Raw genomic sequence first — 24,847 nt, 5'->3', positions numbered from 1 at the left:
AAAGATAAAAAATAAATTTTAAAAAATCCCATAGGGCTATATCATTTTTCCCCCTTTTTTTTACCAAAAATAAAGAAAAGAAAAATCAAACTCAGTGAAATGTACAATGTATAACTGCAATGGAGCCTCCCTGCATAAACTTATTGCCCTTTGGGGACTGCCATAAATTGAACTAATCCCCAAAAAGATTATGGCTGGGAAAGTTGTGGGAAAAAATGAGTTGAAATTTGCAAAAACGATTTGGGGCAGTTTTGGGGAGGTCCAATGAATGAAAGAATTCCACTTGTATGCTTGATCTTCAATTATTCATGGATATTACACTCTTGTAAGTAAGGATGGTCATACTGCACATGTTTGCTCCAATAGCCTTTATATTCAGCAATTCCTATTTCCAACCAGGGTTTCATGATTCCATCATAGTGTATGACTGCTGCATGCTCGATATCACCTTGACTAAGACCTGAGTTATGACCTAGCCCAAATGCATGCCAGCTCTTTTCTAAAGCTACAGTCTGGTCGTAAAAGGTAATCCAAACTAAAGGCAAGCTCTCTGTCTTCCACAATGGCCTCTTAAGTCCCTGTAACAAGACACCAGGAAAATAAGCTTTAGAAACACATATAAGGTGCAGTATCTACGATAAAATAAAATCACATCAAGTATATAAACATGAAAAAAGTTCATAATAAATCTAGACAACCAAACAACATAAGTGAAAAGAATTAATAAGAGAAAAGAAGAAATGATACAATTTAAAAAATCTTATCATACTTATATCTAACACTCAAACCCAAATCCAAGGAAAATAATTCATGATGCATATAGCACAAGTTTCACAATCATAAAATTCATTTCAGAACTTCAAATTAGGGGAAAGAAAGTACAATTGGAAGATTTTAAAAGTAGATACAACATGCAGAATACATCCCATAGAAACTGATATGTAATGTATGTATCTAAAGCAGAGTATTTACACCTCCTACAAGATTTATAGAGTTGAATAGTTCCAATTAACCTGTAAAACTTCTTTGTGTATCACTCGTAGGCCAAACTAAGACAAAGCTATTGCTAATTTGCTATAGACAGAAATAGAACTGTGGGAGAAAGAGAGAGGAAGGGGTAAGAAAGATGGTCTATATTGAAAATTTAGACAGAGAATCATTAGGTAAAATCTCAACCGCTTCAAATGATAACAAATTTCAATCAACAAAGATGAGTCTGTGCATATGATATTGTTAACCATAATTTCTGGGAATTAAACCAATAAGCACGTTATTATATTAGCATGAAGCAATATATATACATATATATGTACAGAGAGAGAGAGAGAGAGGGCAGGATATGCCTATACCAGTTGCAAGTAATCACGATAGAGGTTGGTTAAATTTTGTCTTCTCCATTCTTGGAGATTAAAAAAATTCATTCCAAATGCCCATGTGCAAACACTAGCATTAAGCCTCTTTGCTGAAAATTGATCTAAAAAGTTCATAAACAAATGCATGGAATGAAATGAAGCTTCACTTTCATGACAAGTCTCTACTGCTGCATGTACTTTTCCGTTCAAGTTAACACCCCAAAGTCCAGTTAAATCTCTTTGTACTACCACATCATGATCAAAGAGCACAATCTTATCCAGTGCTGGAAAGATGTCTGCCAGATAGAACCGAAGATGACTAAGGGCAGATGTATATCTAGGATCATTGGAATTTTGTTCCTTCAATGCTGAAGAATATTCTGTTGACAACCATTCAAAATTTTCTATGCTCTGGACATCAATTGTAGCTTTTCCAGGAGGATTTAATAAAAACCACATTGAAATTGCTGGAAGGTTAAGAGAATCGGTCACTACATGGAAAACAATTTTCTCCGGCTCCTACATAACCAATATTATTTATTAGATATGTAACATCACTAACAGGAATAAGTGGCAAAATCCTGAACTAACTGTAGCTAACTTATAAAAAATAAGGAGAATAATGACCGAAGACTATTATCTCTCTAAAAGGGAACTGATTTGGAGGCTCCAGCAACGTAATAAGACAAGGCATTCTAGCATGACTTTACACACACAATTTTGAACACAACTGTTAATAATGACAATCGCTTTCAACAAGCAAAAACATGTTTAAACATCACTAAAATAAGCAGATATTGAAAGTTAATGAAAATGATAAAAAAATTTAAAAACAATAAATAGTGTACAAGGGGCAAAGTCGGTTTACCTTTGCAGAGGCAGTTGTGGAGTTAACAACAACTGCACAAGCCAGAATTTCGTCAGAGAACACTGCATAGTGATAAAAATCTAGATCTTGCAATTTATGTTGGTTAGGGAATTGTCTTTCCTCAGGTTGAAGTAAAAGATATTCAGTTGTCAACCGTATGGAGAGGCAATGAAGGCCTTTAGGGGTAGTCCTTCCAGCAAGCTGAATGAGATATGACTCTTCATTCTTCTCTACTTGAACCTGTTCTTCAGTATCATTAGCCATGGCACGAAGGGTTTCAGCTATTTTAAAGCAGTCAGTGAATGCATGATTTGCTTTGGCCAACAAAACCTCCATAGATCTAATTTTCTGCGATGCACTGAAAATTCAAATGTTCTTCAGATATAAAGTTCTATGGAAGCATAAACCCTAAATATAAACTTAATTACTTAATGGTACTTAAGAATTTGAATTTCAGCTTTCATATTGTAACTGAAGAGGTCTTTTTCTCTGTGGTCAGGTTACTGAAATGGAGATTAAAGAGGCTCCCTGGAGCATAGAGAATAACAAGGCACCTAGAGTGGATGGTTTTAATAGTTTCATTTTCAAGAAAGCTTGGAATATTATCAGTCATGAGATTACTATAGATATCCAGACTTTAGAATGGAAGAATGCCTAAGCAGGTGAACTCTACTAATTGACCATGGTACCCAAATGTCAAAATCCAAAGGGGTTATCTGACTATAGGCATATTGCCCGCTGTACTGTAAAATCATTACTAAAATTTTGGCTTCAAGGTTGGGCAGGGTTCTGGATAGACAAATCTGCCCTATGCAGTTTGCATTTGTTGCTGGGAGGAATATATTAGGTAGCAGCCTTAGGGCTCATGAACTTGCAAGGGGCTACCGCGAAGAAACTAGAGATATGCCGTGTGCAATTAACGTGGACTTACGAAAGGCATATGTTTCTCTCTGTTGGGACTTCCTTGAAGAGGTTTTCCTGGGTTTAAACTTCCTAAGGAGATCTATTTCTTGGGCTATTGAGTGTGTTTGAAGCGTGACTTTTTCTAATATGATTAACAATTGCTTGGAGGGATTATTTCCTGGAAGGAAAGGCCTTAGACAGGGAGACCCAATGTCGCCACTTTTGTTCATATTAGTTGCTGAATATTTGTCTAGATGCTTGACTAAATTTCCTAGAGACTCAGTTTCATAAGGGCTGTAAAGACATGAGGTTAAATCACCAACGTTTCGCCTATGATCTATTCATATTTTGCAAAGGAGATGCCAAGTCTGTTGTTTGGATAAAAGATACATTGAATCGTTTTCATGTAGTTTGTGGTTTGCAGGTAAATGATAAAAAGAGTTATCTCTATTTCTCCGGTGGTACTGATCTCTTGAAGCATGAAACTCTTCAGAAAATAGGTTGTCAAGAAGGCGAATTGCCTGTGAAGTATTTGGGCATCCCGCTAAGTTCTACTAGGTTGAAAAAGGAAGATCGCGATGAATTAGTTAAAAAGATATAAGCCAGAATTAATAATTAGATTGTAAAATTCCTTTTATATGATGGACAACTTCAACTCATTTTGGCTGTGTTGAGAAGCATACAAGTGTTTTGGTGTTCTGTGTTCATCCTCCCAATGTCAATAAGTACAGCCATTGATATAAAATGCAGGAACTATCTATGGAGGGGCAAAAATGAGGGGAGCAAGGAAATTGTTGCCTGGAAAGATATTTGTTTGTCGAAGAATGAGGATAAGGCTGTCCTGAGAAAACAATTATGGAAGGTTCTTACCTCCAAGACTTCTTTGTTGGTAGTGTGGGTGAATAAGACTAAACTTTGTAAACTCAACTTCTAGGTAATTTCGAAGTTGACAGACAGTAGATGGGCACCTTCAAGCATTAGTATAAGTGACTCTGATATTAGAAGAGCATTAGTTGTAAATGAAGTTTGGAAAGATCTAGATGAAGGCTGTTAAACTTTGGCCTGCAATGCAACAGGAAACCAGCAGCAAACTAGCGTGCAGACCAGCATCCAAGCTGAACCAGAGGAGTAGCAGCATTTTGTTTATTTTGTTCATATGTAACTTTCTTAGTTGCTTTGTAATTTGAATTTAAACTTAGTAGGATTTGTTGATGATTTGAATTTGATGTAATGGTTGATATGTCAACTTCTTTTGTGTGTAACTTAAGCTAAGTTTTAATCATGTTAGTGGTAGCAGTTATACATTAGGTAACTGTCATATCTTATTGTAACGTATATGTTACTTTTGCTAAATGAAATGAATGAGATGCCAACTTCATTTTTCTTCTTCAACATTTTTGTTTTTTATTCTATTTTCGTTGGTTGTTTCTCCTGCAAGTCTCAAGTTTTTGAAGCTCAAGCTTCTTTCATTCTTCATCCGAATTTATTGCTTTGTTGCTCTAGCTTCAGACAGAGCTTCATACTTCATCCGGATAAATTGTTACAAAACTCCAATAAATGGTAATCAGAGTCTGTCATATTTGAGGGCCTTTGTTGTTGGTATCTTTCTTTGTGGAGAAAACTTAAAAGAGAAAGAAGTTGAAGTTGTTGTTTTGTTGTTGCAAGATGAGCTTCATACCACTACCTCCACCACCTGTGTTTGTTGGTGAGAACTACCACATTTGGGTAGTGCAGATGAAAACTTACCTGCAAGCACATGACCTATGGAATGTGGTCGAGAATGACACTGAAATAGCTCCATTGAGGGTCAATCCCACCATTGCACAGATTAGGCAGCATAGTGAAGAGTGTGCCAAGAAGCACAAAGCAATGACATTCTTGCAAAATGGAGTATCCGATGTGATTTTCACTCTGATAATGGCTTGAAACTCACCAAAGCAAGCATGGGAGAAGATGAAAGAAGAGTTTATGGGGTCAGACAAGACAAGGCAGTAGCAACTTATCAACCTCGGAAGAGACTTTGAGAACTTGAAGATGAAAGAGTCAAAGACCATCAAGCAGTACTCTGATAGGATAATGGCCATAGTCAACAACATTAGGCTCTATGGTAATGATTTCAGTGAGAGCAGAGTTGTTGAAAAGGTCATTACAACTCTCCCTGAAAAATTTGAGTCAAAGATCTCCTCTTTGGATGACTCGAGGGAATTATCAACCATCTCATTGTTTGAGTTGGTAAACTCTCTATATACACTTGAGTAGAGAAAGGCCAACAGGCTGGAGGAGCATCTAGAAGGAGCTTTCCAAGCTAAAGCCAAAAAAAGCTCAAGTTCAAGCTATAGAGGAAAGAAACCATGGCTTGACAAAAAGGAGAAACCACAGAGGGATGCTGGAAAGAAGAAATTTCCACCATACATTCACTGCAAAAGGTCCACACACCTAGAGAAGTACTGCTGGTACAGGCGAGATATCCAGTGCAGAAACTGCAAATAGTTTGGTCATGTTGAGAAGGTTTGTAAGAATAAAGAAGGGTACAAACTCAACAACAAAACCAAGCTCAAGCTACTGAGGATGTTTAAGCTCAAGAGGAGCATGTTTTCTCTGCATCCTGTTATGCAACCTCAAGCAAAATCAGCAAGAACTGGTTAGTTGACAGTGGTTGCTCTCACCATATGGCTTCAGATGAAGGACTGTTCAAAAATCTCAACAGAAGGTTTACTTCTAAAGTCAAAGTTGGAAATGGCAACCTTATTGAGGCCAGAGGCAAGGGAAATGTAGTGATCAGCACACTTTCAGGTAACAAAGTAATCTCAGATGCCTGATATAGATCAAAACCAGCTTAGTGTTGGTCAGTTAATTGAGAAGGGTTATTCACTTGTTTTTAAGTATTACTCTTGCGTTATTGAAGATCCACTTGTCCAAGAATTAGTCACAGTAACCATGATTGAAAGATGCTTTGTGTTGAACATGAATCAGTTAGAAATGAAGGCCTATACTAGTGCTACTGACACAGCTAGTTTATGGCACAAGAGGTTAGGCCATGTCAGTAATAGATCACTTGGTCTGCTGCACAGATTGAATTTGGTTGAAGACATGTCAAGAGTTAAAGTCAATGACAATATTTGTGAAATTTTCCAACTTGGAAAGCAAGTAAGATTGCCTTTTTCAAATCGATAAGGCATGGAGAACTCGAGACAAGCTCGAATTGATCCATACTGACATATATGGACCAATGAAGACTTCTTCTTTGAATGACAACAGATATTTTGTGTTGTTCATAGATGATCTAACTAGGTTCTGTTGGGTCTATTTTTTGAAGCAAATGTCTAAAGTATTTGAGGCATTTGACAAATTCAAAGCTTTAGTTGGAAACCAATCAGGCTGTAAGATCAAAGCTTTAAGATCAGATAATGGTGTTGAGTACTTATCAGATAAGTTCTAGAAGTTTTGTGAGCAAGCTGGAATTCATCATTAGCTAACAATAGTCTATACTCCTCAGCAAAATGGAGTTTGTGAAAGAAAAAATCGAACAGTACTTGATATGGCTAGATGCCCGTTATTTGAAAGCAAATTGCCAAGAGAATTTTGGGCTGAAGCTGTGAACACTTCAGTGTACCTGCTCAACAAGCTGCCAACCAATGAAGTTAAAGAAAAGACTCCTTTTGAAGCTTGGCATAATCTCAAACCAACAGTGTCACACCTAAAGGTGTTTGGTTGTGTCTGCTATACTCTCATTCCAACTGAGAAGAGAACCAAACTTGAAAAAAGATCTGTGCCAGGGATCTTTGTTGGTTACAGCAGCACAAAGAAAGCCTATTTCATCCTTCAACAAAGAAGATCATGGTGAGCAGAGATGTGAAATTTGATGAAGGAAGAGTGTAGAACTGGAGTGATACAGATGCAAGTTTAAATGAAGATCACTAGACAGCAATCTAACCAGCTGAAGAAGGGCCAGTTGATGATAATTTTGATGTTGAACCTGTAAAAGGCACAAAAACCATTGCAAACATTTATCAAAGATGTGATGTTGTAATAGTTGAGCCTTTAAATTTTGATGAAGCTGCTAAAGAAAAGTGCTGGAAAAGGGCCATGGAAGCTGAAATGCAGATGATTCACAAAAAATGACAATTGGAAATTAGTTGAAAATCCAGACCAAAAGAAAGTTATCAGTGTAAAATGGGTGTTTAGAGTTAAGTATAATGCTGATGGCTCTCCAAACAAACACAAGGCAAGACTTGTGGTGAAGGGATATAGCCAACAATATGGGATCGACTTCATTAAGACCTTTGCTCCTGTTGCAATATTAGACTCAATAAAGCTTTTATTTGCCTTAGTAGATCAAATGGGTTGGAAAGTGCATCAGCTAGATGTTAAGTCTGCATTTCTGAATGGCTTCCTCAAGGAAGAAATTTTTATTGAACAACCAGAGGGGTTCAAGGTTCCTAATGAAGAGAACAAGGTTTAAAAGCTAAAAAAGGCCTTATATAGTTTGAAGTAGGCACTAAGGGCCTGATATGACAAGGTTGATGCATACCTGTCAAGGCTCGGGTTTGAGAAAAGTGTTAGTGAACCTACACTTTATGTGAAGAAATCAGAATATGAAACTCTTCTGATTGTCTCACTTTATATGGATGAGTTACTTGTAACAAGAAGCAAGGGAGAACTGATTGATGAGTTCAAAATACAGATGCAGAATTTTTTTGAGATAATTGACTTGGGGGAAATGGCATATTTTCTTGGCATGGAAGTGAATCAATCAGACCATGCCATCTTCATAAGTCAGTAGGCTTTTGCATTGAAGATCTTATACAAGTTTTGTATGTCCAATTGCAAAACTGTCAGTACACCAGTGGTTCAAGGTGAGAAATTAACAAGCAATAGCTATCATGAAAGAGTTGATGAGAAGGAATATTGAAGCTTGGTAGGTTATTTACTTTACTTAACAACTACTTGGCCTGATATCATGTATATTGTTAGCTTACTATCCAGATTCATGCATTGTTGTGATGTTGTCCATTCAAAAGTAGCAAAAATAGTTCTTCGATATGTAAAAAGGACTTTGAATTATGGAGTGAAGTTTGAGAAGGGAAAAAAGCTCAAGCTGACAAGGTATTCTAATATTGATTGGGCAGGGTCCATTGATGACATGAAAAGTACTTCTGGATATTTCTTTACACTTGGCTCAAGAGTTTTCTATTGAAGCTCAAAGAAGCAACAAACTGTTGCTCAACCTATAGTAAAAGAAGAGTACATTGCAGCTTCTGTAGCTGTTAAGCCATTTGGCTTAGGAAGTTGTTATGTGATTTGAATGAATAACAGATTCAAGATACTGATATCAGAGTTGATAATCAATCAGCAGTTGCCATAGCCAAAAATCTTTTTTTTCATGGCAAAACTAAACATTTTAAGATTAAATTTCATTTTGTTCGAGAAGTTGAACAATTGAGGGAAGTGAATTTGGTTCATTGCAGCTCAGAAAATTAGTTTGCTGATATTCTAACAAAGTCACAAGGTGCCATACGATTTGATGCTTTGAGAAGAAGGATTGGTGTTTGTTGCATACAATCCAAGGAGGAGTGTTAAAATTTGGCCTACAATGCAACAAGAAACCAGCAGTAAACCAGCGTACAGATCAGCATCCAAGCTGAACCAGATGAGCAGCAGCATTTTGTTTATTTTGTTCATATGTAACTTTCTTAGCTGCTTTGTAATTTGACTTTAAAGTTATTAGGATTTGTTGATGATTTGAATTTGATGTAATGGTTGATATCTCATTATTCTTTTGTGTGTAACTTAAGCTAAGTTTTAGTCAAGTTAGTGGTAGCAGTTATACCTTAGGTAACTGTAATGACCCGAATTTTACCGTTACCGAAAAAGTGTATTTTCGGGTCTCCGTTTCTGAAAAACGAATTCGTAAATATTTATTAAAAATATTTACGAAGTAAAATGAGTGGTTAATTAGAGTTTAATTAAGTGAATTTAATTTAATTAAGAGTAATTAAGCAAAAGGACCAAATTGAATAAAGTGTGAAAGTTGAATTATAGATTAAAAGAAAATAAAAAGGACTAAAAGGGCAATTATACAAAAAGTATAAATTGAGGCGGTTTATCGTGAAGAAAATCTAAGTTTTTTTTATGTTTAGTATATTATTATATTATTATATAATAAAGATATTTTATGTTTTAATTATATTATATTATATTATATTATATTATATTATATTATATTATATAAATATATATATATAAGCTAAAGAAACATAATGAAATTGAAACGAAACAGAGAAGAAACAGGGGATAAAGAAAGAAAGAAAAAGAAAAAGGAAAATTTGAGGTTTGAAGGTTCAAAGTTAATTTGGTAAGTCAATTTGATCCCTTTTCTTGCAATTTTGATGTTTATGGAATTCTAGAGAAGAGTACTACATGAATTATATCAAAAGTTAGGAAGTTAATGAATTTTTATGTGTTGATTAAGTTGAACAAAAAGATGAATTAAGGGCTAAATTGATAGAAATTCAAGTTAGAATGAAATAAGAATTGAATTGTAAAGTGATTCATAAGTTTTATGCTTTAAGAACTAAATTGAAAGAATTTCAAAATTATGGTTTTATAATGAAAAATAGATAATTATGTCTAAGTTTGGTTAAAAATTGAGTAGAAATAAAGTATGAATTAAGATAGAAAAGTAAGTGAATTTAGTTAAGATTAAATTAAAATTAAAGTAGAAAATCAACATTTTGTACTAAGACTATTTTGGACAGCAGTAGTAGTCTAAGTTTGAAAAATCACCAAAAATTTTAGAAATTGAATTAGAGGATGAATAAAATATTGAATTAAATCTGATTGAGTGTAGTTTCTTATAGAAGAAACGGTATAAGTAATTGAATTATAAATTATGAGACATAATGAATTTTGTGAGACAAGGTCAGAATGAATTTGGGTTCCCCTGTTCTGAATTTGGAAAATCACAAAAAATTGAAGAAAAATAATTAGAGGCTTAAAGTTATATTTTTAGAATCCATAATGAGTCTATTTTTAGGAGAAATCAACGGGAATATTATTTGAGTTTTGTACTGTGAGATAATTAATTTTTAGTGAAAAAAGGGTCGAAACTGTGAGACAGCAGAATAAGGGTGAATTTAAAGAATAAACTGAATTTAATGGCTAAATGAAAAATTCTGAAAATTTTATGATAAGAAGATTTGTGAGTCTAGTTTGAGGAAAAATTAGCAGATCTTAATTTAGAATTCTGTAACTCAAGATATAAATTAGTAATTTATTAATGGTTATGAATTGTATTGAATTATGAATTAATGTGAATAATTGAGATATATATATTGAATTGAATGAGATTCTGAAAATGTGTGAATATATGTAATTATTGGAATGGTATATTAAGGAAAGAATTATTGAATTGAGAAAGTGAATTATAATTGATACTGAACTAAGATAGAAATTATACTGAAAAGTGAATTAAATACCCTATTAACTAGTCGGACTGAGTCGGATATAATTGGCATGCCATAGGATTTGGAAGTGTTCAGGCACTGAGTGCCATACTGGTGTGTTTGGTTGGAATCCGCATATCCGCCAAAGTCCGAGTCTTGTTAATAGGGTAAATATGAATATTAAGTGAAATTGAAATAAGAATTAAATTCCCTATTAACTTGTCGGGCTAGTCGGATATAATTGGTATGCCATAGGATTGGAAGAGTACGAGATTTATTGGCTTTATCGATCAGGCACTTTATGTGCCATATTTTAGGCACTTATGTGCTGGTTACTGTTACCGCTACTGCTACTGTTACCGATTCGGCACTTTGTGTGTCGAATATTGTTACTGTTACCGTTACCGATTCCTCACTTTGTGTGTAGGATATTGTTACTGTACTATTACTGTTCCGGATTTGTTCATATGAGGTACTCTGTGTACCGTACTGCTACTGTTACTATTACTGTTCCAGCTTCGGCCGAAGAGGCACTATGTGCCGTACTGGTGTGTTGGTTGGATCCGTGTATCCGTCTGAGTCCGAGTCAAGTTAATAAGGGTAAATAAAGGTATAAAATAACTGATTATTACTGAATAATTGACTGTTAACGGATAATTGACTGTTACTGGATATTAGACTGTTACTGAATAACTGAATATTTCTGAATAATTGATCATTACTGAATAACTGATTGTCACTGAATGAATGACTGTTACTAAATAACTTAATTGTTACTGAATATCTGATTTTACTGAATAATTGACTGTTACTGGATAACCGATCGATTGATCAATACTGAATAACTGATTATTATTGGATATTTGATTGTTACCGAATAACTGATGTTACTGAATAAATAATTATTCTGAGAGTTAATGAACATTACTGATTGATTAATTGCTATTGAAAAATAATAAATGATTTTGAATTTAAAGTAGACCAAAACATTGGTTGGAAAGTGAATGTTTGAATTCTCATTAAGTTTGAATAGTTCAATATATATATAAATTAATATGTTTTATAATTTTTTAAGTGTTCAGATTATAGAAATACCACTGAGTGTATACTCAGTGTACGGTTTGTTTCCCTGCGTAGGTTAAGTTAAGGCTAGACCGTTGAATCAGCATCCCAGGCCGATCCCGAATTCAATGAGGTAAAGTATGTTGAGCATTGGTAATGGCATGTACCTAGGATATTTTATGAGAGTCATTTAGGTTGTAGAAGTATTGATGAAATGAGTAAATTATGGTTGGCAACGGTATGTAGTATGAATTTTGAAATTTACTAAAAATTCGTAGTGATTCTAAATTAGTCCCAAATTGAATTTACTATTCATATTGGACTGCGAGGGCCCATTAAAGGGACGACATCTTAAAACTAGGATGTGTGTGAATATTTATTTTAATTAATGACCGGAATTGGACTGTACTGACTAGTAATGTCTCGTAATCCTGTTCCGGTGACGGTATAGGGTTAGGGGACGTTACATTTAGTGGTATCAGAGTTATTCAGGTTTAGCCGATTCTCGGATTAAATCAAGCCCGGAATTGAGTCTAGAGGTACATGCCATAATTGAGTCGAAATTGAGTCAGGATCGGATGCTGATATATTTGTTTGGTACTGTTTTATAATGAAAATATTAGACGAAAATATCGATGGTATTGATTATGAAATGTATACTGGAGACAAATAGTCTCATGAATTAGATGAAAACTGAATCAACAACACTGGGTATAAACTCAATGGGTAATTAATTACTGAATGATGACTGATGAAATAATAGAAAAACAAATGATACATAATTATTTAGAATTATAACTGATGTTCTTCAGTGAGTAGAAGAAATTGTATCTGCTACAGTATCTGTCCCTCTTGTTTCTTAATCGGTTCCCGAAGTGCTTCAAGGTATAGAGCTTGTCTGAACGGGTAAGTTATCTGCTGTTAATGATCTGTACATGTATATATATGGTGTGGATGAATTGAGAATTACAGTTGAGAATGATCTTGAAAGAACTGAAATCTGGTTAGAGAATATTATCGGGATTGTAAATTAATTGTTCTATTCACCGATTAAATGTTAGAAGGGTATGATATTTCTGTTAAAAGATTTAGGTTATCAGTGGTAGAAAAATTGATTATGTTGTGATTAAAAAAGGGGTTATTTGGAAATTTTCTGAGATGAGTTCTGAAAGAAATATATATATATCAGTCAAAGATTTCTTGATCAGAAACGTACAGAATTCTTGAAGCTTAAACAAGATCATATAACTGCAACTGTGTATGAAGGGAATTTGTTTGATTAAATAAATATATCAGAGGGTATATTCCGATAGAAACTGTAAGGTACAAATGGTTTGAAGATGGTTTAAAAGAAGATAAAAAGCTGAGGAATGTATAATAAAGAGTGAAATATGTGATTAGATATGATTTTTCTGATTATTATCTTAGTGATTGCTTGAAGAAAATTGAAAAAGATATTATTCAGAGTTCAAGATCGAGTAATGTAGTTAACAAAGGTAGGTTACCCTGTAATCTCAAAAATACGAGTGAAAGCCGATGTGTGACAAATGACTTCACTATAAAATCTAGAGAATGAACATCAGCCAGGGTATATGTTAATTGTATATAAGAAGATTTATCTCTACCGGATGTCATTATAGGTACTTTCTTCTTTATCGACACTAATATGATTATTTTAAATTGATCTTGGTTTGACTATTCCTATGATTACATAAGTTCAGTATCTATTAAAGATTTGCCTGTTGAGTTTGCTGAAATTTTTGGGTTGAAGCATTAAATTTTTCAGATTAGTATTTATGGGCTGATAAGATCTACAGGAACTGTTTGATAATGATACTACTGTTTTCTGATCGATTTGATGTTCTTACTGTTTGATATAATCTCAATAATGGAATGGTTAATTCTGCATGATATGGTGGGAAATTATAAGCAAAAGTATATTATACTGCAAGGTTAGAATGATGAAATATTTTGTTGAATCAGAGAAGATTGAGCTAATTGTCTATTGTGATATTGAACATGCCAACACAGATATATACCGGAAAGGGGTCATGGTATTTACCTTGTTTATGTATTGAATATTAAAGTATTTAAGTTAAGGTTTAAATCAGCGGCAATAGTGCAAGAGAATTCTAATGTGTTTCCAGAAGAGTTGCCGAAACTACTGTTGATTGAAGAAGTTGAATGTGCTATAGATTTTGTAACTGAAATGATAGTGAAAAATATATTTGAAATCAGAGGTTTTCTAAAATTAGTCAGTTATTACAGATAGATGTGGAATTGGAATGATCTGATGGACGTTAGCAAGGTTCTGATTAGTTGAAAGCTCAGTTAACTGAAGCATTAGTTCTGGTTTAGTCAGAAATCCGGTGAAGAAACTTGTGATTTACAGGTATAGCAGTGTTTTGATGCAAGAAAGAAAACTAATGAATCATGTTTTGGAGAGTTAGAATTACATGAGAAAAATTATTTGATACATGATTCGAAAGTGATAGCTATTGTATTTGCACTAAAGGATCATGATTTGATAATTGAATATCATCCAGGAAAAAAGCAAATGGAGTTATGAATACTCAGAATTGAAAGTTTTGCTTTGTGTTATGAGCTATGAACACTCTATTGTCATTATCTGATGATCGCTCAATTCTAGTTGAAATAAAGGTTAAACTTACTTCTCTACAGGTCTGCAAAGTTCAGAAATGTGATAATGAGTTACTGGTTAAATGGGTATAGTGTATAGATGATTTCTGATTAAACATTTCGAATTGGATATGATGGTTGTTTGCTATTTAGAAATAAAAGCTGAACAGAGGGATTCAGAACTTATACAGAGGAATTTGCATGAAATTATAATAGTACTATGTCTATGCATTCTGGAAGAATAAGATGTACAGTGATTTAAGAGAGATGTGTTAAAAGACTGGGAAAAGAAAAGCAATACTTTTAAATTGTACATAAATGTTTATATCAGATACAGATACCTTCAGAACTGTTACAGGTAGAAAGGATATCAGAATGGAAATGGGATATAATTTCTATGAGTTTGAACTGGAATTATCTCGATCTTCGAAAAAGAAAGACGGTATTTAAATAATCGTCAAAAGTATGGCAAAGTCTGCATATTCTATTCAGGTATGAATACATTTCTTACTTAATAATTGTCTAAAATATGGGTTTCTGAGATTGTTAGATCATATGGTATGCCAATTTTTATTATTTCTGATCGAGATACATGGTTTATATTATGATTCTAGAATGAATACAAGAAGTTCTGGGTACTTAATAACAGTTTTCAGCACTGTATGAAGTTCTGAATGATTATGAATATAAAACTGCATGGGATCTGATTGAATACTGTGAGAAAATGAATATGCAAAGTTGTTTGATTTGTGAAACTGAAGAAAAAGTGCAAATAATTCAAAACAGACTGAAAGCAACTTTTGATAGACAGAAATTGTATGTAGATTTAAAATGTCAGGATATCGAGCATTCTGCCAGTGATGCGGTATTTCTTAAAGTTTCACATTGGAAGAAAACTTTGAGATTGGGATGAAAAAGGGAAATTGAGTTCTCGTTCTGTTGAGCCATGTAAAATTTCGAAAAAAAAGTCAGACTAGTAATATATTATTGGGTTTTACTTCCAAAATTACAAGAAATTTATGGGGATTATCAGGATTTGGTGCTCAAAAGATGTAAATCAGATATTTTACATGTTAATACGATAGAGGATATTAGAAGTTGGTCTGATTTATCGTATGAAAAAGAGTCAGTTGAGATATGAGCTTGAGTGGTAAAGTCATATCATTGAGGAAGCAACATGGGAACTGAAAGAAACAGTGAGATCACTGAACCCGCACCTTTCTTTTAGGCAAATTTCGAAGACGAAATTTCTTAAAGGGGAGAGAATTGTAATGACCCGAATTTTACCGTTACCAAAAAAGTGTATTTTCGGGTCTCCGTTTCTGAAAAACGGATTCGTAAATATTTATTAAAAATATTTACGAAGTAAAATGAGTGGTTAATTAGAGTTTAATTAAGTTAATTTAATTTAATTAAGAGTAATTAAGTAAAAGGACTAAATTGAATAAAGTGTGAAAGTTGAATTATAGATTAAAAGAAAATAAAAAAGACTAAAAGAGCAATTATACAAAAAGTATAAATTGAGGCGGTTTATCGTGAAGAAAATCTAAGATTTTTTTTATGTTTAGTATATTATTATATTATTATATAATAAAGATATTTTATGTTTTAATTATATTATATTATATTATACATATATATATATAAGCTAAAGAAACAGAATGAAATTGAAACGAAACAGAGAAGGAACACGGGAGAAAGAAAGAAAGAAAAAGAAAAAGGAAAATTTGGGGTTTCAAGGTTCAAAGTTAATTTGGTAAGTCAATTTGATCCCTTTTCTTGCAATTTTGATGTTTATGGAATTCTAGAGAAGAGTACTACATGAATTATATCAAAAGTTAAGAAGTTAATGAATTTTTATGTGTTGATTAAGTTGAACAAAAAGATGAATTAAGGACTAAATTGATAGAAATTCAAGTTAGAAATGAAATAAGGATTGAATTGTAAAGTGATTCATAAGTTTTATGCTTTAAGGACTAAATTGAAAGAATTTCAAAATTACGGTTTTATGATGAAAAATAGATAATTATGTCTAAGTTTGGTTAAAAATTGAGTAGAAATAAAGTATGAATTAAGATAGAAAAGTAAGTGAATATAGTTAGGATTAAATTGAAATTAAAGTAGAAAATCAACATTTTGTACTAAGACTATTTTGGACAGCAGTAGTAGTCTAAATTTGAAAAATCACCAAAAATTGTAGAAATTGAATTAGAGGATGAATAAAATGTGGAATTAAATCTTATTGAGTCTATATTCTTATAGAAGAAACGGTATAAGTAATTGAATTGTAAATTATGAGATATAATGAATTTTGTGAGACAAGGTCAGAATGAATTCGGGTTCCCCTGTTCTGACTTTGGAAAAACTCTAAAAATTGAATAAAAATAATTAGAGACTTAAAGTTATATTTTTAGAATCCCTAATGAGTCTATTTTTAGGAGAAATCAACGAGAATATTATCCGAGTTCTGTACTGTGAGATAATTAATTTTTAGTGAAGAAGGGTCGAAACTGTCAGACAGCAGAATAGGGGTGAATTTAAAGAATAAATTGTATTTAATGGCTAAACAAAAAATTCTGAAAATTTTATGGTAAGAAGATTTGTGAGTCTAGTTTCAGGAAAAATTATCATATCTTAATTTGGAAATTTGTAACTCAAGATATAAATTAGTAATGTATTAATGGTTATGAATTGTATTAAATTATGAATTAATGTGAATAATTGAGATATATATATATTGAATTGAATGAGATGGTGAAAATGTGTGAATATATGTAATTATTGGAATGGTATATTAAGGAAAGAATTATTGAATTGAGAAAGTGAATTATAATTGGTACTGAACTAAGATAGAAATTATACTGAAAAGTGAATTAAATACCCTATTAACTAGTCGGACTGAGTCGGATATAGTTGGCATGCCATAGGATTTGGAAGTGTTCAGGCACTGAGTGCCATACTGGTGTGTTTGGTTGGAATCCGCATATACTGGTGTGACATCGCAAGCTTATGTTGCAACCAAGCCCCTGGGCAACCCAAAAATTACTGTACGTTTTAATTATATTTTGGAGGGAAATTAGGTGTATTTATCCTAATTGAACTCTAAGGACTTTAAGGATAATTTAAGCACTTTAAAATTCCAAGTTGAGCCTATATAAAGGCCATTGCAATAAGGTTAAACACACAATTTTTTAAGGTTTTGATTTTTAGGTTTTTCTTTATTCTTAGTTTTTACTTAGGTTTTTTATGTTCCTATAATCCGAAAATCCTATTCCAAAGTGAGACTTCCGCAAGAGGAGATAGCTCTGAAACCACGTTTTCATTAATAAATCCATGATCATCTCTTTTCCTTATCCTCTTCTTTATAGTTCTTTATTTAACATTGCTAGATGAATGTTTGTGTAAAGATTAGAATCAATTTATGTTTTCTACATATTTTCATGTTTCAATTGCTTTAACTTAATTAATTGATTAAATGATAGAGTTTCTTAATAAGTCAATTGTCTAGGAGAGGAAAAACTTAAACTCTAAGCTTGACAACCCTAGAAAGTCATTTAGGAAGGAATTAACCTAAAATTGGTATAACATACTCGTGAACACTTAACCCCGAACCAGTTTGGACTATAAGATCAGAAGATAAATAGTTCTCGCTGACTCATTATTCTAGTGGAAGATCGGAAGATCCTGCTAGGGTATCGACTAGTTGATTGATTAGAACTCTATATCAATAATTAATTAGGTAAAACAATTGAATCTAGTCAAAATAAGAATTTGGAAAAGCCGATACATGAATCTAGGAGTAGATTTATGTTTAGTTAAATTTATTTAGTTTTTTATTATTATCATCTTACTTCTTGATTAACACTACTAATTTGTGACTCAAGTAAATTAGTAATTATTCCACGTAATTGGCTTGGTAATAGTTTTCCCCAAACTATAATCCCTTGGGTATGAACCTTAGAATACTTACCAAGTGTTTTGTTGTAAACAAACTATATTAAAACATAACCCGTATACTTACGAACACCGCCTCAAATATATATCTTTAGTTGCAATATTTTGCACTTTGAACGTTGGTACGTCCGGAGGCAGTCAAATCCCACAAGACATCTTATTTCGATTAAAATGTCAACCAAGAGGCCATCAGACTCAATTTAGATCTAATTAATGAAATTAGGGAGATAGAAAAAATCAGGAATGCTACGTAAGCTCAACAAGTCGCTTGATATTATAACTCTAGAATAAAAAAAAGTAATTTCAAGTGGGTGATCTAATCTTTAGAAATACTGAAGCCGATTTCCAAGCATTACAATAAGAAAAAATGACCCTTAATTGGGAAAGACCCTACAAAATTGTTGAGAAAGTAGGCTATGTAGCTTATAGGATAACAAAAATAGATGGCCCTGTTCTACCACATACATGGAATACTCACCATTTGAAAAAAATATTATATATAAATGTTCCACTCTTTTTTTCAATAAAGATACATTCTTTACAAATGTTATTTAAATTGTCCAGATAGGAAATACTGAAACATGCAAAACGACTCGCTGATTTAAGATTACAGCCTAAGTTAATTGGTTTACGATCATGAATAATCTTCTATGAGATAGCTGATTTACTATCGCTACTCTAAACAGCTCGCTGATTTACGATTACATTTAATATCATTAAGACTCCCTAATTTACAATCATAGCCTAAATTAATTGATTTACGATCATGAACAATCTTCTATGGGTTAATTGATTTATTATTGCTACTCTAGACAGCTCGCTGGTTTACAATCACACAGAAGAGTTACAAATGTTATCATCCACAATCTAGAAAGTATTATGTAAATATTGGTGTAACATTTCGTGAGGATGAATTCTACTTTTCTTTATCACCACCATCTCTTCAGGGGAATGTTATTGAAAATGAAGAGATGACACTTCGCTCTTTTACTCTTCTGAGAGAGAATTTAATTCCAAGAAAGACTTTGGTTCAAAAGAATACTAGTGGACAATTGTTGGATAGACCTGATTTAAGGACATACATTAGAAAATGCAATAAAAAAGATGCCATCATACAATCTACAGTGGGCCCTAATCTTCATTGCCAAGTGAGTCTTCTTTACCTGAATTTGCTACTAATTTAGAATTACCAATAGTCCAACGAAAAAGTGTTAAAACTTCTACTTTACATCCTATCTCTGACTTTGTCTTTTATAATTCCTTCTCTCTATCCTATTGAGCTATTTCTTTGTCCTTGTTCTCTATGTTTGTTCCATAAGATAAGAGAAAAGTATTACTGATCCAAGATGGAAGAAGGCTATAATTGAAGAAATGCAAAATTTAGCAATAAAATAAGACGTGGGAACTGGTTAATCCTCCGAAGGGCAGAAAATGGTTAACTGCAAATGAGTGTTTACTATCAAGTATAAGGATGATGGTTCAATTGAAAGACTCGAAGCCAAATTAGTAGCACAGGGATTCACTCAGACATGTGGAGTGGATTATCAAGAAACATTTTCCTCGATTGCTAAATTGAACATGATTAGGATCCTTTTATAATGTGTAGCAAATCTCGATGGGGACTTAGAACAGTTTAATGTAAAGAATATCTTCTTACATGAAGACCTGGAAGAAGAAGTGTATAGGAAAGTTCCTCCGAAATTCGAGGATAAAGGTACTGAAGGAAAGGTGTTAGACTAAAAATGACTTTATATGAACTAAAACAATCTTCCATAGCCTGGTTTGATAGATTTAGTAAGACAATGCTGTCGTTTGGCTATCGACAAAGTAATGTTGATAATACCTTCTTTATAAAACATCACAAAGGTAAGATTACTCTTCTTATAGTTTATGTTGATGACATAATTATGATAGGAGACGACAGAGAAGAAATGACTCAACTTAAGAAAAAATTGGCTCAGGAATTCAAAATCAAAGACTTGGGAAAGTTACAATATTTCCTCAGAATAGAAGTGGCCAAATCGAAAGAGAGAATCTTTATTTTCCAAAGAAAGTATGTCTTAAATCTTTTGACAGAGACTAACATGTTGAGTTGCAAACCAGCATAATCACTTATTGAGAGCAATCACAAGTTATAAGAAGGAATTGGTGAAATGGTGGATAAAGGGAGATATTAAAGACTCGTCGGACGATTGATTTATCTCACTCATACTCGACCTAATATAGCACATGCAGTTAGTTTGGTAAAGCCAATTTATGCATGATCCTCACAAAGCCCATATGCAGGAAGTATAGTAAATTTTGTGCTATTTGAAGTCTACATAGGACAAAGATATTCTCTTCTCCAAAAATGGTCATCTTAAGATAGAAGTATTTACAAATGCAGATTGGGCTGGCTCTCTCGATAACAGAAGGTTTACAACGAGTTACTATACTCTTGTGGGAGAAAACTTAGTCACTTGGAGGAGCAAGAAATAAAGTGTTGTTGCTCGATCAAGTATAGAGGCTGAATATAGGGTCATGACTCAAGGTGTCTATGAGCTTTTATGGCTGCGAAAGGTAATGGAAGAGCTAAAGTTGTTGAATGAAAATGGATCTTCCTTGTGTTGTGACAACAAGGCCACCATCAACATAACTCAAAATCCAATGCAACACAATAAGACCAAGAACATCGAAATAGATTGTCATTTTATCAAGGAAAAAGTAGCCTGCGGTGTCTTAAGTCTATCTTATCTAGACTCCGAAAAACAGTTGGCTGATGTTTATACTAAATGGCTTAGCTGTAAGACTTATCATAATCATTTTTTCAAGTTGGGTATGCAAGACATCTATGCACCAACTTTCAAGGGGTGTTGAGAATCTTTAACTTATTTGACAACATAGAATAGCTAATCTTTAGGGATTATAGTTGATTTTTTGAAATTCTGATTAGAGATATTCTTTCCTTACATGATTCGGTGCTTCATGTATATATACCTGTGCATATTTCTGAGAAATTGAGATTTTAAGTGAGATTTTCCTTAATATGTTTAGACTATTAATCTCTACTTTCATCAATATACTTTATCTGGCAGTAGAGCAACCTAATCGTATTTCAAAATTCTGATAGTAATATGACTAGTGATTTAGGAAGAATAAAGCAATGCATTGTAGTAAATTTACTATAGAGCTCAGATTGTATCTACTTACAGTATATAGAAAAATGGAGATAGGATAATAGGTAGCTGCTTTTGCAACTTATTTTTCTATTTTTGGCTAATGTTTGTTGAGTTAATTTACTAGTTATCTGATGTATTCTGTTTTTTTCTTTGGTAAATAAATGCAATATTGACCACAAAAAAAGTTTCTTATTGAATATAAAATACATTGGTAAAATCATTGCAAAGCAAAAATACATTTCTTTCTTACCTCCTTGGCAATTCTGAATCCTTGCTAGCTTTACCAACTGCTAGTTCCCCTTCTTTGATTCGCATTCTCATATCCTTTTCCAATTCAGGGTGAGTACTTGGTGATGCAAGACTTAAATACGCTTTCGCTCTACTGAGCTGATAACTTATCTTCTTTAGCTTCTTATCCTTTACCCTATGGGACTGAGATTGCGAGTTTCTATGATGTCTACCTGCTTCTTGATTGAATTGCTCCTGCAATCAATAAATTAGTGCTGAATATATAAAACTAACAGGACTTGCTCCGGCAGTGACCATTCTCACAAACAACCATTCCACCCTAATATATAAGCATAATACATACATGTATATGCATATCAGATATAATATAAACCTTCCAGGTGATGTCAATATTACCAACTACCAAAAAACTTTTGGTAAAAGACAGACCTATGGCTTTATTCACATACTTTCTTCTGGTATTGCTCAGATTTAGAGAAGAGCCATTGCTTCAGACAAAAAGAAAGCACAATGTCAAAAACTCAATTTATTTGGAAGCAAATTAAAATATCATGGCAGGGTCCTGTGCCATAAATGGATAGAGGGAGCATCATCTGCTGAAATTTTCAATACCAGCTCAGTTTTACCTGAACTGTTTGGTGTAAGCTAAACAAATCCTTCCACTTCATATAGTTTTCAAAACCAATAAGAGAGCTAAATCTCCAACATCTGTTTTCCCTCACAAAGATTAGAAGTAGACATCACTGCAACCATCTATAATCTAAACTTTATTTAAAAGTATCGCATATTGTCATACTTCAGACACTCATACAAACCTGTTTCCTTGACCTTATTGGCATTTTCTTTTGCTGAATTTGATACCCATCTTTGCCTTCATCATTAGTCTCTGAATCTAGAAATTGGAGCAACTCAGAGTCACAATCAAATCGATATACCAAATGTCAATGATAGAAGATACTACAGGCACCCAAAGAATACAAACCATTTGTTCCTAACAATTTGGACACATCTTGAGCAACCTTAGATTGATTTGAATCAGGATTCTCTTCAGAACTGCGACTAACTACGGAACTAAACTCATTCTCATTCAAGACAATTAGTTTTGGCCCTTTTAAGTCCTCGGCACCTTTCTAAGCAACAAATATCTAACTGTCAAAAACACTTTGAGATACAATGCTCAAAGCAAAATACAATAAACTCATAAATCTTAAAGCTACCTGTCCAGTTGCATTCAACTTAAAATCACCTGTCTTATATTTCTGCATGGAGCAAAGCTAAACCCCATAAGAAATCTAACAAAAAAAATACCATAGATTCAAGGTAGAAAGATCCATACAACACTGGCCAAATCCTCTCTAACCTCGTACAGTCCTGGTGTTATAGAATCATAAATGCAGACAAAAAAAAAAAAGATCAACCAGCCTCTCAAAATTTTAATTAACACAAAAGGAAATCAAATCATAAAAGGTTAAAATAAAATATAGGGAAATTTTTCATTTAGAAAAAAAAGCAAATATGTACTGCTAAGTTATCCTCATTGGCTTTCTAGTATGACCAACTACTCCATTAGCGTTAACAGCATCCGACTTTTTCAGCAAAAAAAAAATATATATATATATGACCTTCAAAAAATCTAAAGATTTGAAGAAGATTACCTATTGAATTGAGAGTTTTGAGTTTCGGAGACAGCCAGACGATTGGAGCAAACAAAGAGAAAGATAACAAAGAGAGGATCAGAATCCTCTGCTGTCGATAACGCTTCTTCATCAATCGATAAAAATGATAGAGAAAATTTCATAAAAAAAAAAAACTCTTGGCTTGATCAGTTTCCTTTTACTCTCTTACGTGTTCTCCATAAAACACATTTCACATGTTCGGAATGAAAACTTAGTGTTTCTTATTTCTTCCTTTCTTTTTGTTCTTTTGGATTTTGGGTTTGCCGCTCTTTACAGAGGAAATTGGTTTTGAAGGTTCGTTTCAGGTTCTAATGTTTGTATAATTAACGAAAGAAATTTAATGTTATTCTTTTTATGATATGGGATTCTAGATTTGCATGGCTTACTCGCCTTTGGGCTTGCATTTTTGCATGATAATTTGAACCGCGAGAAAGCCGAGGGGGTTATGAAAACGGTGGTGGCTCATCCAGTGAATAATGATAAGGACGAGGAATATTGGCCGCTGATTTCAGTGAAAATTATACCAATATTAAAATCTACTATAGGTCTCTGAACTCTTCACAAATTTAAAATTCAGTCCCTATATTTTTATTTTTAAGAATTTAGTCCTTTTATCTTACAGATTTTAAAATATAAATCTAACTATTAACACTGTTGTATTTATTGGTCTGATATTTTAAAATAAATAAAATACTCATATTATAAAAATGTAACTGAAAAAATGATGTTGTAATAATAGTTGTTGCAATAACTACACCAAAGGATATCAGCAGCCACAGTTTGTGGCGTGAGTTAAAGTTAATATTGATGGCAGTGTACCAAAACATGGATCATTTGCTGTTATGGGTGGTGTGATTTGGAATCATAAGGAGAATTGGTTATTTGGCTTTGGCATGAGAATTGGTAGATCTGTCATTTTCCAAACGGAAGCAACAGAACTTTATGAGAGACTTGTGGTTGCTTGGCATGAAGGGTTCCAACAAATTGAAGTGGAAAGTGATAATGCGATCTTGTTTTATGTGGTTAGTAATGGATATGCAGTTGGCAGTAATCTTTTGGAAATTCAACTTATACATACTATGATTTTGAAGGAATGACAAATTAAATTTCGGCATATTCTAAGAGAGCAAAACAAGGTTGCGGATTGCATAGCAAAGATGTCGAATGGAGATTTGAATGTGAAACGTTACTTTGTTGAGCCACCTGAGGGTGTTCAGAATTTACTAAAGAATGATATTCAGCAGTTTGGAATAAGGTTTAACTCTTAGTAGAGTCGTGCAACTAGAAGTTTACTTCTATTTCTTTTAACCAACAAAAAAATGATGTTGTAATGAAATTGAATTTAATAAAATAATATTAATAGTGTTAACAATTGGACTTGAGTTTTAAAAATCAGAAAAGTAGAGGGACTAAATTTCTAAAAATAAAAGTATAAAAATTAAATTCCAAATTTACAAAGAGTATAGAGATTTATAACATATTTTAACCTTATATCAACTATGATGATTTTTTTATTTGTTTTTTTAACCATGGTGATATT

General features: G+C 33.0%; 1 protein-coding gene across 1 annotated transcript; it reads right to left on the bottom strand.

Annotated features, from left to right (window-relative positions):
• Positions 1-5: 5 nt before the first annotated feature.
• LOC107953759 (probable galacturonosyltransferase 6) lies at positions 6-23,725 on the bottom strand. Its single transcript, XM_041075838.1, has 9 exons — positions 23,287-23,725; positions 22,968-23,002; positions 22,849-22,890; positions 22,614-22,761; positions 22,447-22,523; positions 21,633-21,865; positions 2,221-2,578; positions 1,350-1,871; positions 6-578 (listed from the first exon to the last, which is right to left on the bottom strand). The coding sequence occupies exons 1-9, from the start codon at positions 23,396-23,398 to the stop codon at positions 303-305; spliced, it is 1,803 nt and encodes a 600-aa protein (XP_040931772.1). The 5' UTR covers positions 23,399-23,725; the 3' UTR covers positions 6-302.
• Positions 23,726-24,847: the final 1,122 nt, after the last annotated feature.

Source organism: Gossypium hirsutum, chromosome A08, assembly GCF_007990345.1.
Source record: "Gossypium hirsutum isolate 1008001.06 chromosome A08, Gossypium_hirsutum_v2.1, whole genome shotgun sequence".
NCBI classification, from domain to species: domain Eukaryota; kingdom Viridiplantae; phylum Streptophyta; class Magnoliopsida; order Malvales; family Malvaceae; genus Gossypium; species Gossypium hirsutum.
The sequence above is the reverse complement of the archived record's forward strand: the minus strand, read 5'-3'. Positions and strand labels throughout refer to the sequence as shown.